The sequence below is a fragment of the Peromyscus eremicus genome, chromosome 3 (assembly GCF_949786415.1).
Source record: "Peromyscus eremicus chromosome 3, PerEre_H2_v1, whole genome shotgun sequence".
Taxonomy (NCBI): domain Eukaryota; kingdom Metazoa; phylum Chordata; class Mammalia; order Rodentia; family Cricetidae; genus Peromyscus; species Peromyscus eremicus.
In genome coordinates, this window is record NC_081418.1 from 23,910,116 (window position 1) to 23,926,591 (window position 16,476).

The 16,476-nt window shown below is 45.7% G+C and overlaps 2 protein-coding genes across 2 annotated transcripts; both read right to left on the reverse strand.

Annotated features, from left to right (window-relative positions):
- Positions 1 to 5,213: 5,213 nt before the first annotated feature.
- LOC131905684 (very-long-chain (3R)-3-hydroxyacyl-CoA dehydratase 2-like) lies at positions 5,214 to 6,093 on the reverse strand. Its single transcript, XM_059256515.1, has one exon. The coding sequence runs from the start codon at positions 5,887 to 5,889 to the stop codon at positions 5,458 to 5,460; it is 432 nt and encodes a 143-aa protein (XP_059112498.1). The 5' UTR covers positions 5,890 to 6,093; the 3' UTR covers positions 5,214 to 5,457.
- A 4,307-nt stretch (positions 6,094 to 10,400) lies between these two features.
- Positions 10,401 to 15,743, reverse strand: LOC131905603 (uncharacterized). Its single transcript, XM_059256455.1, is given in 4 exon segments — positions 10,401 to 14,015; positions 14,017 to 14,962; positions 15,101 to 15,263; positions 15,390 to 15,743. Coding segments are annotated over 4 exon segments (5,031 nt in total). The 5' UTR covers positions 15,697 to 15,743.
- Positions 15,744 to 16,476: the final 733 nt, after the last annotated feature.

Genomic DNA, 16,476 nt, shown 5'->3' on the forward strand with positions numbered 1-16,476 from the left:
TGCAAACCTCATGATGTCATTGTTTTTCTCTGCTGAGTAGTATTCCATTGTGTATATGTACCACATTTTGTTTATCCATTCTTCAGTTGAAGGGCATCTAGGTTGTTTCCATGTTCTGGCTGGACTGCTACTCACATCACCAGGGAGGCTACCTGGAAATCAGGACCCCAAGAAAGATACAGGGATCGCCCAATGACAGAGAAATGGAATGAGATCTACATGAACAGCCTGGACAGGAGTGGGGGTAGTGAAGGGCGAGGGTCGAGGGAAAGAGAGCTTGGGTGAGTGGGAGATCCCAGCTGGATCAACAACAGAGAGGGAGAACAAGGAATAGGAGACCATGGTAAATGAAGACCACATGAGAATAGGAAGAAACAAAGTGCTAGAGAGGCCCACAGAAATCCACAAAGATACCCCCACAACAGACTGCTGGCAATGGTCGAGAGACAGTCCGAATTGACCTACTCTGGTGATGATGGGATGGCCAAACACCCTAATTGTCGTGCTAGAAACTTCATCCAACTACTGAGGGATCTGGATGCAGAGATCATGACTAGGCCCCAGGTGGATCTCTGGGAGTCCAGTTAGCGAGAATGAGGAGGGTTTATATGAGAGAGAATTGTTGAGACCAAGGTCGGATAAAGCACAGAGACAAATAGCCAAACAAACAGAAACACATGAAATATGAACCAATGGCTGAGGGGTCACCAACTGGATCAGGCCCTCTGAGTGGGTGAGACAGTTGATTGGCCTGATCTGTTTGGGAGGCATCCAGGCACTGGCACTGGGTCCTGTGCTCATTGCATAAGTCGGCTGTTTGAAACCTGGGGCCTATGCAGGGTCGCTTGGCTCGGCCTGGGAGGAGGGGACTGGACCTACCTGGACTGAGTCCACCAGGTTGATCTCAGTCTGTGGGGAAGGCTTTGCCCTGGAGGAGATTGGAATGGGAGGCGGGCTGGGGGGAAGGTGAGGGGGGCGGGAGGGGGGAGAACAAGGGAATCTGTGCCTGTATGTAGAACTTACTTGTATTGCAAAATAAAAATTTAAAAAAAAAAAAAAAAAAAAAAAGAGGCAAGAGAACAGGACAATTTCCATGCTCCACTTGATTCTCGGAAATTATTTGGGGAAACATAAACAGAAGGAATGAGCCATAGGGTCAGAAGCCAGACATGTCACAAACCTCTTAAGGTATATAGAAAAGTTAGAAGAAATAATGGACAACAAGGTCTAAGGAACCATTCCCAGTGCACTTTGAATTTCAACAGCATTGTTGACTTAGTTGCTCAGAACAACAAAGGGCTTGTTATGATGTGAGATAACTGTCAAGTCTGCTTGCTTTATTTACACTCTATGTGTTTCTCAAGTCAACCTTCCTCAAAAAGGCATAAAAGGGAAGTAACAACATGTATATTTTATTAGAAGCTTCAAATGTAATTTCAGTAGTAGTTCACTGATGGGTACAAACTACAGATTAATATAATGTTAATCACACATTTCCTATTATACAGAAATCATTGTAATAAGATATTCTTTAAACCAATCCAAAAATGCTACAAAACAATGAAATGCAAGTCTATTCCCCTACAAATTTCTTATTCTGTTAGTGAAAATGGATATTTTATTATATGAAAGAAATTAAGAGTAATTTAATCTACCATAATAGTCTCCTCCACTTCCTACTGAGGTCAAGAGAATTGGACACCTTATCTAAATAGAAAGGACCAGTCATCACTTTTGACAAGTTTTGCTCTTGAGGAATTTTGATCAAGGAGATTTACACTTAATGTTCAGCAGAGTCAAGTAATCTCCTCTACAGCTTTTTCCTCAGATGTGATCTACATACTCCACAGCCAGTGAAATTTAAACTTGTACTTCCACTTTATACTCTCCAAAATTTCCAGCAGGAATAGGGAAGTTTGCTTGAACAACTGTGACTTCCACAGAGAAATTCAGAGATTAAGGAGGCAGCGAGGGAGAGAGGCAGGAGTAGATAGAGAGAGGAAGATGAAAGGAAGAACTACAGAAAGAAGTGTGTGGTGTTCTCCTACAACTTAACTAACAATCCTTATTTGGAGGAAGATGGGATTTCATTATTTTTTGTTCTGGTTTTTTTTTTGTGTGTTTCCTCAACAATTTAGAAGAATCAATTATAAGAGTGAAAAAAGATATTACTTAATGTAATTATTATTATTAAAATAATTTTAAAAATTACAAATAATCCAACATTTTTGTCAAAAATGAGAGATTCCTGAGAATAGAAAGTTTTAAACTTTAGTTTGTAAATGAATCACCTCATTCCGGGAACAAAGATAATTTGTTAACAGAGACGTTTAATATTGTTTACAAATACTGAAGGGGATATAACTCAGGAATGAGCACTTCTCTAGTGTGTATCAGATGTGAGGTTTGAGCTAACTAAAGAACAAACAGACACAATGAAAGGAAAAAAGCACACACATTTAGAAGGCAGAATATCTTTGAGTTCATTAGTACATTTACGTATGTCTGATTCCTGTTTTTATTATTTCATTAAATTTTATCATTCAGTTATCAATTTCATCTGATAAAATAAAAAAATGTGATATATATGTATATATATCAGAACAGGATGTCATTCCAATTTTGTCTTCTTATACTTGTACTGACTTGAAGAGAAAGTCATTTTTCTATCCTATGGATTCATGGCTCCTTGAAAAGGTGTTCTACTAGAATATGAATAAGAATGCTTGAGGAAAAAAACATGGGGAGTTTAATATTGAGAAATCATGCACATCAAGGTTTTAGTACATCCAAAATACAATCATATGATGAAATTACCATTGGATGACTAGGCCATAAATATCCATCTGAAGCTCATCTACATCTTCAAGTCAATGACACTCAGGAGTTTGATAACACTTAGTGGAAGAGTATAAAATTGGAAGTCTCTACAGAAAACTCTAGAGTAGACAATCTGAAGTTTCCAAATTAAGAACCCATCCATTCAGTTTTAAATATAGCCAGTCAATAGTATGATTTAAAAATTAAGGTACATAATGGAGACAAATATATAAGATAATCTTCCGTTTCTGAACATGTCTCCTAAGGATTACATTCAGGCAGCTTCACAAGTACCTTACTGTATAGCTCTGGGATATTTAAATCCATGAAACAAACCTCACATTTTTCCTTTTTAATAACTGTCATTTAAAATATATATTTATTGCATAGGCCATAATACCCTGATTCAATATAATTAATTACTATTGGTATTACCTCTCATAATTTGCTGTGAAACACCTTGTAGTCAGTCTCTTAGCTTATTAAAGAATAATATGTATTGTAACTACATTAATCAAACTGTACAATAGATCTTTGACTTTTATTTCTCACAACTACCTGAAATGTTGTATCTTCAGAGCTCCCTAATACCCAACCACCTCAGGACTTAACAAATATTCTATTGTCTATTTGTATAAGATCATCTTTATATATAAATAAGACTTTATATATAAATAAGGTCGTGAAGGATTTGTCCTTCTCAATCCATTTTCTTTCCTTTAAGATCATGCGCTCATCTTCCATCTATCCTTATCTCAAATAAAAAAAATACTGTATAACCATCAATATTCTTAAAGGAATGTACAAACTACCAAGTTATTCATGGCAGAGTCTAAGTTGCAGCACCATTAATATAAATCTGACTGTATCTTTAGTACACAAGTAAGGTAATTTAATTTAATAATAGTCATTTGATGCACGGAGAATTTCTCATATTTCAGAAAGATATTTAAATTTCTCCAATTTCTCAAATATAACCAGTTATGGTTACAGGTGACATTTTTTGTAGTAGTTGTAAAAATATAAAATTTTAATTGACATAAGGAATTGTTTGTATATTCTTAAAAATAATTATAAACCCCATCTACAGCATGATTTTTGGTGAGAAACACAGCTAAATGGGAATTCTCAGTTTACTAAAAGCTCAATTATTATTTTTTAACATTTCCTATGTATGTGTTGACAAGACCATTAGGTAATATATAGGAGGTAAACTGTGCATGATTTTGTAAGCATTTCTGGAGATTAGAAAATGCTGATCTAATTAATGTTCCTTGGAGAATAGTGATAGGTTTATTTTTTCTCTAATAAATACATATTTTTCAGATAAGCTCAAATAAAAGCAAATCTAACAAACAAATTTGGCTGCTAGATAGTATTATATAAGCTCATTAACATGATGCTAAACATAAAAGTGAATAGCAAATAATGGGATTCAAATGCTTCAGATTTCTTGCCTGGAAAACTAGAAACTATATTATAATAAACTAGAAATTAGCCCCATTAGTACCATATCATTGCTATCGTCTGCAAAAGACATAGCCATTTAATGAATATACATTGTTCTGAAATTAATCTCCTATTATTATAGAATGTAGTAGGGCCAGCAAAATTGTTGGCCTTGTCATCTTGTAAATTCCATAATGTGGCAGAAAATTAATTTCTAAAGTAAGTGATTGATCACCTAATGCTATTTCAACAATGTTTCATTAAAAGTAATGATTATATCTAACCTGAAAGCCTCCTTCCTGCAGTATAGCTTCCATAATGCCATAAAATATTATACAAGTTGCCATGAGAAAGGATCAATAATACTCCTTCTCAGCATGACATCTATGAACCACAACAGTGACTAGCATGGAAAGTTATTCCTGAAGGTGCAATATTGGCACTCACATGTTGGTGATAACCAACAGCAGTCTAATGGACTTAATGATCACTCAATGAATGTGAATCCACCCAGTACTAGAAATGCAACTAACTACCAGCGTCTAGTGAGTTCATTGACTTCAAAAGAGAATCAACAACCACTTCTTTGTTAGAACAGCATGATTCCTAGTTATGTTCTAAAACTTACCCTTCTACCCACTGATAAGTGTAGCTACCATACCTCACCAAAGAAGCATCTATCAACAGCAAATGGAGATTATTATAGAAAACCACAACGGGACGTAATATGGAAATCAATGGACTTTGGGGAACCCAGTCCCAGTGTATAGATCTGTAGCATAGCTTCTGCCTCTGCAGCTTAGGGACTATCATGGAAAGGGAATGGGAAAGCTTTTTTTTTTTTTAGTGTTACAGGTCTTTATTTGTCAGGTACATGAAGGACACGGAGGAGATAAAAATACCAACCTCTTCGAGCTCCATCATAGATACTGGGAACTTCTGGTTAGACCAGGCTCAAAGGACCAGCTGGGATGCTTTATGTAACAGCTTTTTCATTTTTATCTTTATTTTTATTTTTTATAAAATCCCAGGCCCATGTGACACTGGATTTTGGTTTTTATTTTGTTTTGTTTTTAATATTTGAAAAATAGTTCTTACTTATTTTCTATGAAATGTACTGGGAACTCAAAAAGTCTGCAGCATTTTTTGATCATTGAAAAGTTTGGTTTGGGGTAGTGGTGTGGAGAGTTAGTCAAACTTCTCGTGTTCTTCAGTGCGGGAAAGGACCTTTCTTCTCTGGTGGATCGTGTGGAAGTAGAGCTGGGGGAATAGTGGAATGTAGGAGATCATTACCAGAGTCAGGAATGCATAGTAGTCAAAGGAGAAGTTGTACTTGTTAGGTAAGCTGATGGAGTACAGGCCAGCCTGTCGGACAAAGGGCAGAGCTGCATATATTGTAAGCAATTCTCCTGTCACTCCCATTGGGTACAGCACGATGAAAAGCGTGTACCTGGCCCATTTGATGATGTAAGGCAAATGGTTTAATAGACTGACTGTATAAAAGGAGTAACGGATAATTTCCGTGATTGTCCAGGCAATAACAAACAGAAAGACACTGTCTTCATTCTGCACCTCTTTGACACTATGTTTTACTGCCCATATTAGAAAAACTCTTGACATCACCTGGAAAGAAGTCAGGACAACAGAAGATGGCACAATTCCTATAGCACAATGTAAAATCTCCAGTAAGGCTCCTGTTTGGAAGAATTTCAAAGGCTTTTCTATTGAGTAATAGACTGTGATAGCTACCCCTAGCCAGGTATGCTCTCACAAACCCGACTGCTATCACCAGCCTCCCGGCCGTCATCACCACATTGTAGATGACCAGGTACACCAGGCCACAGGCCCGGGGCCCTTCTTCAGCGTGCCGCTGCCTTCGCCAGCCCTGGCTCGGCCACTGCTGTCTCCGTTCCCCTTGGTCGCCGCAGTTGCCTCCACTGCCGCCAGGTCAAGCGCCTGCAGCCTGCTCTCCTCCCGCGTGCGTGCACCTCAGACCCTGGGAAAGCTTTTAAGAACCAGAATACAAGGAAGTCTTCTATAAGATTCCCTCTCCTTGAAATGGCTGCATTAACACTACCTTGACAACGACAATATCAGTAAAGAGGCACGGGCTCCCACCTCTAGACCAAGAACTACATGCAGGTCATTAATAACTGATGAAAGAGGGAGAATTCACCTCTCTCAGAAAGGAGCCTCCTAATTGGCTCTACAATGTATTCAGCCCTGAAACCACATATACACAAAAAATAAAAATAGACTTAGAAAATTGTATTAACACACACATATACATACACATATGTATTATGTACATGCATATATACATTGCAATAATAAAAGGAAGATATCAGTATAAGGGTGAGGGGCAAAATGTGAGAGTGGGTGAATTAAGGTGCATTGGAGGGGCAAGGAGGAGGAAAGAGAAGGTGGAAGTGATGTAATTATATTTTAATGAAAATGTCCTATATAATACAAATAAAAGTTACTGCAAATAAAAAATTCATATAAATATTGCAAGAAGTTTTTAGATTTATATTTTATTTCTACAATAGAACATATAAAGCAATATTGGCTTTGGGAAAATGCATGTATGTAATTTCATGTTTGTCATCTAAATAACACAAAATTGATTAATTTTCAGTTATGTAGCATCATAATATAATAACATGTTTACCATTTATGTTATTATAATAGCCATATCTTAACTCAATTAAAATATTTACTTAGAAATAATGCAATACTGCTCATTTTCATATTGAAGTTCATATGGTATGCTCCAAATGATATATTACTCTACCCAGGAATTTAAAGACACCAAATCCTTCTAGGTTCTTACATATATTTTTCTTCTTTCACAATGTACAGTTTCCTCAAAGAAGCCAGAACAGTGAAACTGGAAAAGGAAAGAGAGAAAATCTTCAACTATTTGTTTTATGTGTTCATAGTTTGGTGAAAACGAATATGCATTTAAAGTAAGAATGGAAAATGCCTTGATCATATTTAGGAGTTTGTCTAAACAAACTTCATCTAATTGTCACTTATTGACCATTTTCCCTTTGTACATCTCTTATTCTGCAAGCAACAAGAGATTTCAGCTTAAAACCATGCTTAGTATGTATTTCTAGAATTTTTAAGTTTGTTGTTAGTAAAATGAGAGCAAAGTACACACATATTAAATGTATATAGAAAAGAGAACCAAAAAAAGCAGAAATATTTCATATGTATTAAATATCTATCCACATTTGACACGTTTGACACAAGATGCTAGCTAAAACCAGGAATACAGAGAGAACCATTCAAATTAAATAAAATTAATTAGAACAACCTATGAGTGTTTACTGCCTCTAATGAGAAAAGGAAACCAGCTACAATTATGTATAGTATTTAAATCTATCCCTTAAATTTTCTGCCCAACTGGAAACTCAGAATGTGATTTTAATTTATAAGTAGAACATTTCCAGGTGCAATTGACATTGACCTGAGTAAGTCTAATCAATAGTGTCCTTACAAGACATATAAAGACATCTGAGAGAAGAAGGACAAGTGACATTAACCTGAGTAAGTCTAATCAATAGTGTCCTTACAAGACATATAAAGATATCTGAGAGAAGAAGGACATGTGATTACAAAATTAGAGGTTGAGAGAAGACACATGTTGAAAGACCCCCGAAGGCAGTCTTCCCTCAGGAGAGACCCTCGCCTCCAAGGAAGACACCGAGACCACGAATCAGATGCAAACAGCAAGAGGCTTTATTCAGGAACACGGGTACCCGGGGCGACACAGACTCTCGAGAAGCTCAAGGGACTGGCGCGCCCACGGGCTGGAGCAGAGGGTTTTTATAGGGTCGGGCACGGGTACAGAAACAAGAAGCCCGGTTACAGAGTTTTGATTGGATGATGCAAATGAGGCCAGTTCTGATTGGATGATTCATATGAGGCCAGGTTTGAACCCAGGTCAGCTCGTGGTTTCTCCCCGAGCTCGCCCACGCCTAGCTTCTGTCTAGGGTACAGGGTGTTTTTCTGACCTTTTAGTTCCTTGCTCTGGGGCCTGGTGGCTAAGTACAAATGTTCTGTTTATCCCATGTCCGTTAACTGAACTCCTCAGTACCTCTCAGGCTTTATTCATAAGCAGCTGAGCTAAGCTATGTTAGGCGGGGAGGCTGGGGGTCTTTCATTCCCCCATTTTCTTATCTCAGGAATGGAATCCTCCATTCATGGGGAAGATTGGTGACGCGACTCGGGCTCCGTCTGGTTGAGCCTTTGATATTGCTGGGTTAATACCAAAGTCTGAACAATAGAGATACGTTCCCTGATAAATTGGACAAGTCTATTTATGATACAGGGCCCAAACGTCAGGAGGAATAATAGGATCAGAAGGGGTCCCAGTAGGGTGGAAATGAGGGTGGTGAGCCAGGGGGACCTTCTGAACCATCCTTCAAACCATCCCTGTTGCTCTTCAAAGAATTTTTGTCTCTGTTCTAATCTCTTTCTTAATTTCGCCATACTATCTCGTACCACCCCAGTGTGGTCGGCATAGAAGCAGCATTCTTCCTTGAGGGCAGCGCATAATCCCCCTTCCTGTAAAAACAGAATGTCTAGGCCTCTTCTATTTTGTAGTACTACTTCAGAAAGGGAAGTTAAGGATTTTTCTAGAGCACTTATTGACTCCTCCAAGGCCTGTAAGTCTTGATTCATGGCCATTTGGAGCTGCCTAAATTGCTGGGTTTCCAGTAGGGCTGTGGTACCGGTCCCTACTCCGGCCGCTATCCCTCCCATAGTCAGCCCTCCTAGTAATAATGCCAGGGTTAGGGACACCGGTTCTCTTTTATATCGATGGAGGTCCCTTCCCAGTTCGAAGTGTGAGTAAATCTCCTCTGGGTTATGGTAAACTATCCTTGGGTACAACTCGATGAGCACACAAAAATCAGAGGTAGCATTGAGGGCTGAGACTGAGACGCAGGGGGTGAGCCCAGTATTACATGCCCAATAGGTACCATTAGGGCCGGTGACATAACCAGAGACATCGCTTACGGACAGGATGCGGTTACACAGGTGTTGGTGGGTGCGGGGGATGCTCCATAGACATAGTCCTCGTCCTGACACCTCTGAGATTGTGAGCTTATGTTGGGCTGTCCCTAGACATTGGCTTGGAGGGGGACTGTGGGCGTTAATATAATTACCCTGGGTTGCTATCCCCTCGTAGTAGGGAGGTTGGGAAACCAGACATAGCCAACATTCTTGCGTTCTATTTGGGTAGGTTAAGTTTAAGGCCTGGTAAGCCCCTGCTAGCAGACCCAAGAGCCGATCTCCGGTTCCTGGTCGGGGTGGCTTGGTAGTGGCTGGAGTTATACCTGGACTAGTAGTCAAACCGGGTCGAGGGGTAATCTTCGGGGGTGCTGGAATAGGTGAGGAGGGGCGCTTCTGGTCAGAGAGAACTTGATTGGGGCCCATGGGGGCGGAGGCCTCCTCAATCTTAAGTCTGATAGTGAACCTTACGCCCCGATCATACCCGTATTCATATAACCTGAGTCCCCAAGTGTGCCCCTGTTGCCAGTTTCTATCAGCCTTCCCCGGGCCAGTGAAAGTTATATTTAGGGGGAGTGAAAGCCCGGGCTTGAATCGGCTGACCTCGGGGGACCCATCTGAGCAAGGCCATTTGCCTGTAACCTTCCTGAAACCTCTATTGGTCTGGATCAGGTCCCAGCTTGAGCTTGGACTCCAGTATGCTGCGCCAGTGGTCTCGCAGCCCCATTTGGCACAGAAAAAATCTCCTTCCCCCCCGCATCTCTTTGCAAGGGCCCAACCCCTCCCATCCCCCGGACAAACATAAAAGTCCGACTGGGCGAATATACATCTTGCTTGAGGGTGACGGCATCCCGGATCCGGCCAATGCACCCCCCCCGGGTGGATGGAGGAGTTTAAGGCATCAGGCTTAATGCCCTCAACCCCCCAAAATCCCGAATTCAATGCCAACTGACAGAAATCAGGAGTTAGGGGGGGCCACCATGTAAAGGGGGTATGGAGGGCGGTCATCTGCCAGGCCGTCTCCCCAGTTTGTGAGATGACCTGCCAAGTGAGTTTCTTGACTAGGTGCGGGCTCTCTGCCGCCCTAGTCCCCTGGGGATAGACTGAGCTCAAAAGGAGGGGAAGGAGGAGGGGGAGCCGCGGGCCAACCTTATTTTTAGGGGGTTCTGTGAGCGGTACACTGTCCATGTTGATTCTCTGGATCCTGCTGGGTCGTTCTCCCTGGCAGCCTTCACATGAGAGGCGTGGATCCATGCAGCAATCCCGTCGACCTTGAGTGCAGTGGGGGTGGTCAGCAAGACAGTGTAGGGCCCCTTCCACCGTGGCTCTAGATTTGTAGTCTGGTGGCGCCGAACCCAAACGGAGTCCCCAATCTGGAAAGGGTGGGGGACCACCGGCTTGTCCAGCTGCTCTCGGTAGGCTTTAGCCAAGGGTTTCCAAATCTCCTTCTGCACCAGCTGGAGGGCCTGTAGATGTGCCTCCAAAGTGGGGCTGGCGGCAAAAGATGAGATATCAGGATGGAGAAATTTCACGACTGGAGGTGGGGCCCCATATAGAATTTCGAAAGGGGTTAGGCCGTGCGGCCCAGGAGTATTCCGGGCTCGGTAAAGAGCCAAGGGGAGTAGGAGCACCCAATCTCTAGTGCCAGTTGCAAGCGTTAATTTGGTTAAAGTCTCCTTGATTGTCCTATTAGCTCGCTCTACCTGTCCTGAACTCTGGGGGCGGTATGCGCAATGGAGTCTCCAGTCCATCCCCAACAGTTTGGCCACCTTCTGACTTACCTGGGAGACGAAGGCAGGCCCATTGTCTAACCCCAATATCTGAGGCATCCCATACCTTGGGAAGATTTCCTCCAACAGTTTCTTTGTGACTATATTAGCCGTCTCATTCTTGGTTGGAAATGCCTCAATCCATCCTGAAAAGGTGTCCACAAAGACCAGGAGGTACCGGTATCCATAGAGTCCGGGTTTTACTTCTGTAAAGTCTATCTCCCAATGCACACCGGGACGGTGGCCCCTCAAACGGGCTCCTTTGGCTAGATGTGCTTTACCTGCATTGACCTGGGCACATGCGGGGCAGGTAGAGGCCACCCGTCGGAGCACCCGATTCTGGTTTAGCAGAATTGTCCCGGTGTTTTCTCTGTCTATCAGGGCCTTTATTTTTGTCTCACTTAGATGAGTTAGGGCATGGAGGAATTGTAACATATGGTGGGTGTGAGAGGTGGGCATCACTATCCGGTTCCCCAGTAGGTAGGCTTGTCTCTGTGGGTCCCAGTCCGCCCCCATTTTCTTTGCTAGCTCATGGTCTTCGGGGCTGTAGGGCATGGGCTCTCTCCCGGGTGGAGGAGGCTCTGGAGTGTCCTGTATAGCCATTAACTGGCTATTCCCTATTGGCTGGGATGCCACTGTCCGGGCAGTCAAATCCGCCAGCCGGTTCCCCTTGGCTATCTTGGAGTTGTCTTTTTGGTGCCCCGGGCAGTGGACAATGCTGAGCTGGAGCGGGAGAAACAGGGCCCGCAGGAGGTCCAGGATTTCCTTTTTGTTCTTGATCTCTTTACCTGCGGATGTGAGCAGGCCCCTCCGTCGGTAGATTTCACCATGGACATGTGCAGTGGCGAAGGCGTATCTGCTATCTGTATACACGATGAGTTTCTTACCTTCTGCCATCCGAAGGGCCTGGGTGAGGGCGATCAGTTCCGCCCGCTGAGCCGAAGTCCCAGGCGGGAGGGCCGAGGCCCATACCACTTCGGACTCGGTGGTAACAGCTGCCCCGGCCCTGCGTTCTCCTCCGTCCAGGTAGCTGCTCCCATCTGTGTACCAGACGACATCTGGGTTCTTGAGCAGCTGATCTGTTAGGTCAGGGCGAGTGCCATGCGCCTCGGCTAAAATCTGGAGGCAATCATGCTCTATGGATGGGCTAGGCAGCGGCAGCAAGGTGGCAGGGTTAAGGGAGACAACGGGTCCGAACGTGACCCGGTCTGAGTCCAAGAGTAAGGCCTGGTAGTAAGTCATTCGGGCGTTGGAGAGCCATCTGTCTGGTGGTTGTCGGACCAAGGCCTCCACGGCATGGGAGGCCAGTACAGTCAGGGGCTGACCCAGGGTCAGTTTCCCGGCATCCTTGAGTAGAACTGCAATGGCTGCCACCATGCGGAGGCAGGGAGGCCATCCTATGGCCACAGGGTCCAATTTCTTGGACAAGTATGCCACAGGTCTCCTCCAGGGTCCCAGTCTTTGCACCAGCACCCCTTTAGCAAAGCCCGAGTTCTCATCTATAAACAGTTCAAAGGGTTTGGTAAGATCTGGCAGACCCAGAGCCGGGGCCTCAAGTAAGGCCTTCTTGATCTGTTGGAATGCTTCCTGCTGCTTCTCTCCCCATTGGAACATTACCCCTGGTTTTGTGAGGGGATATAGGGGGGCGGCCAATTCAGCGAACCCGGGGATCCATAAGCGACAGAACCCAGCCGTACCCAGGAATTCCCGAACCTGGCGGGGGCTGCGAGGAGGGGGAATGGAGAGTATTGTCTCTTTCCTGGCCTCCGTCAGCCATCTCTGTCCCCCAGTCAGGGTATAGCCCAGGTACGTGACCTTGTCTCGGCAAATTTGTGCCTTTCTGGCCGAGGCCCTGTAGCCCTTCTGTCCAAGCCTGGCCAGTAAAGCCCGAGTGCCCTCTAGGCACTCGGCCCGACTCCTGGCGGCCAGAAGTAAGTCGTCTACGTACTGGAGCACGGTCAGGGTTGGATGCTCGACCCGGAACCCGGCCAGATCTGCATGCAGGGCCTCATCAAAGAGGGTTGGGCTATTTTTGAAGCCTTGAGGGAGCCGTGTCCAGGTCAGCTGTCCCGAGAGTCCCTGTTCCGGGTCTCTCCATTCAAAGGCAAACAGTAGTTGGCTTTTAGGGTGCAGTCTCAAGCAGAAGAAGGCATCTTTCAGGTCTAATACCGTGTACCAGACGTGCGTCGGTGGGAGGGTACTCAGGAGGTTGTAAGGGTTGGGCACCGTGGGGTGTATGTCCTCCACCCGCTTATTGACCTCTCTCAAATCCTGGACTGGCCTGTAGTCCCCTGTCCCCGGTTTCTTTACGGGCAAGAGAGGGGTATTCCATGGGGACTGACAGGGCTTTAGTACCCCTTGGTCCAGGAGCCTCCGGATATGGGGTTTAATTCCCTCATGGGCTTCCCGTGACATTGGGTATTGTCTAATTGAGACGGGAGTCGCGGAGGCCTTTAATGAGATCATCAGCGGTGGCTGATCGTGTGCCAACCCCAGACCCCCAGTCTCTGCCCAGGCTTGAGGAAACTCTTCTAACCAGTTCTGTAATTCCTCAGGGGCCTTTTTCGAGGGTTCTGACTCAAACAAACGGTATTCTTCTTCTAGATTGAGGGCCAGGATTTGTAGAGGGCCCCCTCTAGGACCCGTGACCCTTGGTCCCTCTTCATCAAAATAGATTTGTGCTTTTAGCTTGGTTAATAGATCCCGTCCTAACAGAGGATGGGGGCATTCAGGTATGTGCAGAAAGGAATGGGTTACTTGCCCTGAAGCCAGTTGAACTTTTCTCTCGGTAGTCCAGTAATATCTCCTGTTTCCAGTTGCCCCTTGTACCAGTGCAGAATGCCGGCTAAGGGGCACTCCGGCATGGGTTAGGACTGAATGTTCAGCACCAGTATCAACCAGGAAGGTCACGGGCTGCCCCCCGATCTTGAGGGTTATCCTAGGCTCAGGGGGGGGGCTCCTGGCCTCGACCCCCCTAGTCCTCCAGACTAAGGAGGTCCGCAGTCTTGGGCTTGGGCCGGCGGGGTCCTTGTGGCTTCTTGGGACATTCCCGGGCCCAGTGTCCCTTCTCCTTGCAGTAAGCACATTGATCTTTATCTAGGGGTGGCCTCCTTCATCCTCCCGGCCTATCTCCCTCTCTCCGCTGTCCCTGGGATACAACGGCGGCCAAAACTTTCTTTATCTCTCTATGCTGTTTCCTATCCCTTTCCTCTTGTTTCTGCCATCTCTTTTCCTCTCGCTCTTCAGGAGTTTCTCTCTTATTAAATATTTTCTCTGCTTCCTTCACTAGGTCTGGCAACCCTAACGCCTGTAGACCCTCCAACCGCTGCAATTTAGTTCTGATATCTGAGCTAGACTGATAGATAAATGATAGGATAATACCTGGAGCCTGACCTGGGTCTTCCGGATCATACGGAGTATACATCCTATAAGCTTCCTTCAATCTTTCTAGAAATGCAGCGGGTGTCTCTTCCTTTCCCTGTATTACATTTCTAACCTGAGCCAAATTAGTAGGCCTTCTAGCGGCCGCTCGGAGACCCGCTAAGAGCAACTGGCGATAGAGGCGTAGATGCTCCCTACCTTCAGGCGTATTGAAATCCCAGTTAGGGCGAGTCAAGGGAAAAGCCGCATCGATGATGTTCGGGAGTTGGGTGGGCCTCCCGTCATCGCCCGGAACCTGTTTCCGGGCCTCCAGGAAAACTCTCTGCTTTTCCTCCACTGTCAAGAGGGTCTGCAGGAGCTGCTGACAATCGTCCCAAGTTGGCCTGTGAGTCACTAGGATGGATTCAATTAGGTTAGTTAAAGCAACGGGGTCCCTGGAAAAAGGGGGGTTATGTTGTTTCCAGTTATAAAGGTCTGATGCAGAGAAGGGCCAGTATTGTAGTTGTTGGTTCAGCCCTTCTCTGAGTGGGAAAGCTTGGGACTCAGTAGGGGGTCCCTCCCGGCGGCCGCGGAGGCGGCCAGCAATGGGGGATGACACCTCATCTTCCTTGTCTTCATCTGAGGTCCTGCTGGTTGGAGAAACCTTAGCATCTGCCAACGGCCGGATGGCGGCCGCTAATGCGGCTGCCGCCTCCACCGCGGCGGCGGGAGCCACCCCTGCGGCTGCGGGAGCCACCCCTGCGGCGGCGGGAGCCGCTGTCGCTCCGCCGGGTCGCCGAGTGGGTCCAGCCTGATAAGGAGGGGGCTCCTCTACCAGGAGATCTATGAGAGGGGATTTAGGGTCCGGGGGAAGGACAGGGGGCTTGGGGGTCTCCTTGTGAGGGAGCACAGGGTAGAGGGAAGAGTCCGGGTTGAGGGGTGCGGAGGGCCCAGAGACTGGAGGGGGCTGTGGAAGGAAAGGCTTGACCCATGAAAATGGATTTTCGATCAGAGATCTCCAGATGGCAATGTATGGGGCCTGGTCGGGGTGTCCATTAGGACTAGGGGCAAAAACCTTGCCCTCCACCTGTGAAATAAGAGAGAGGTTAAAGGATCCCTCTCGCGGCCAGCCAACATTCATCATGACCCATTCGGCCTCGCAGAGGGTGATCCATTTTTTCTTTTTAACAATGACACCTTCACTGTTTCCTCGGGCCTTAACATCGGACCAGTGGTCCGTGGTTAGGCTTAATGGGGTGGTGACGGTCTGTCCCATGGTGGTCTCTAGATAAAGGAGTGTTAGACAAGTAACGATAAACAAAAAGACAACACAGACGACAGAAATTTGCGCTGCGCGGCTTCGGCGTAAAACCGAAAGCAGAAATTCAGACGGGGAAGCGGAGGAACCTCGATCTCCGTCCCCTACCAGAAATTCAGACGGGGAAGCGGAGGAACCTCGATCTCCGTCCCCTACCAGCACCACGTATCCCTCTGATACGGGAGTGGCCCCGAAAAACCGTGCCCCAGAGGGGACTTCAGTGACCCGTGGAACGTCTTCCAGGGTCGTGGTGGGCGAAGTCCGAGCTCGTCAGCTCCTTCAGCCCCCACCGACTCAGACCTGACTTAGGGCGCCCAACAAAAACAGAAAACAAATAGACGGACTGAGACAAGACAAACAGTGGCCGGCCAACTTACCTCCTGACAGTGGGTCGGTGGTCCTGAGGCAGGGGGTCTCAATTCCCGGCCAACGCACCAAATGAAAGACCCCCGAAGGCAGTCTTCCCTCAGGAGAGACCCTCGCCTCCAAGGAAGACACCGAGACCACGAATCAGATGCAAACAGCAAGAGGCTTTATTCAGGAACATGGGTACCCGGGGCGACACAGACTCTCGAGAAGCTCAAGGGACTGGCGCGCCCACGGGCTGGAGCAGAGGGTTTTTATAGGGTCGGGCACGGGTACAGAAACAAGAAGCCCGGTTACAGAGTTTTGATTGGATGATGCAAATGAGGCCAGTTCTGATTGGATGATTCATATGAGGCCAGGTTTGAACCCAGG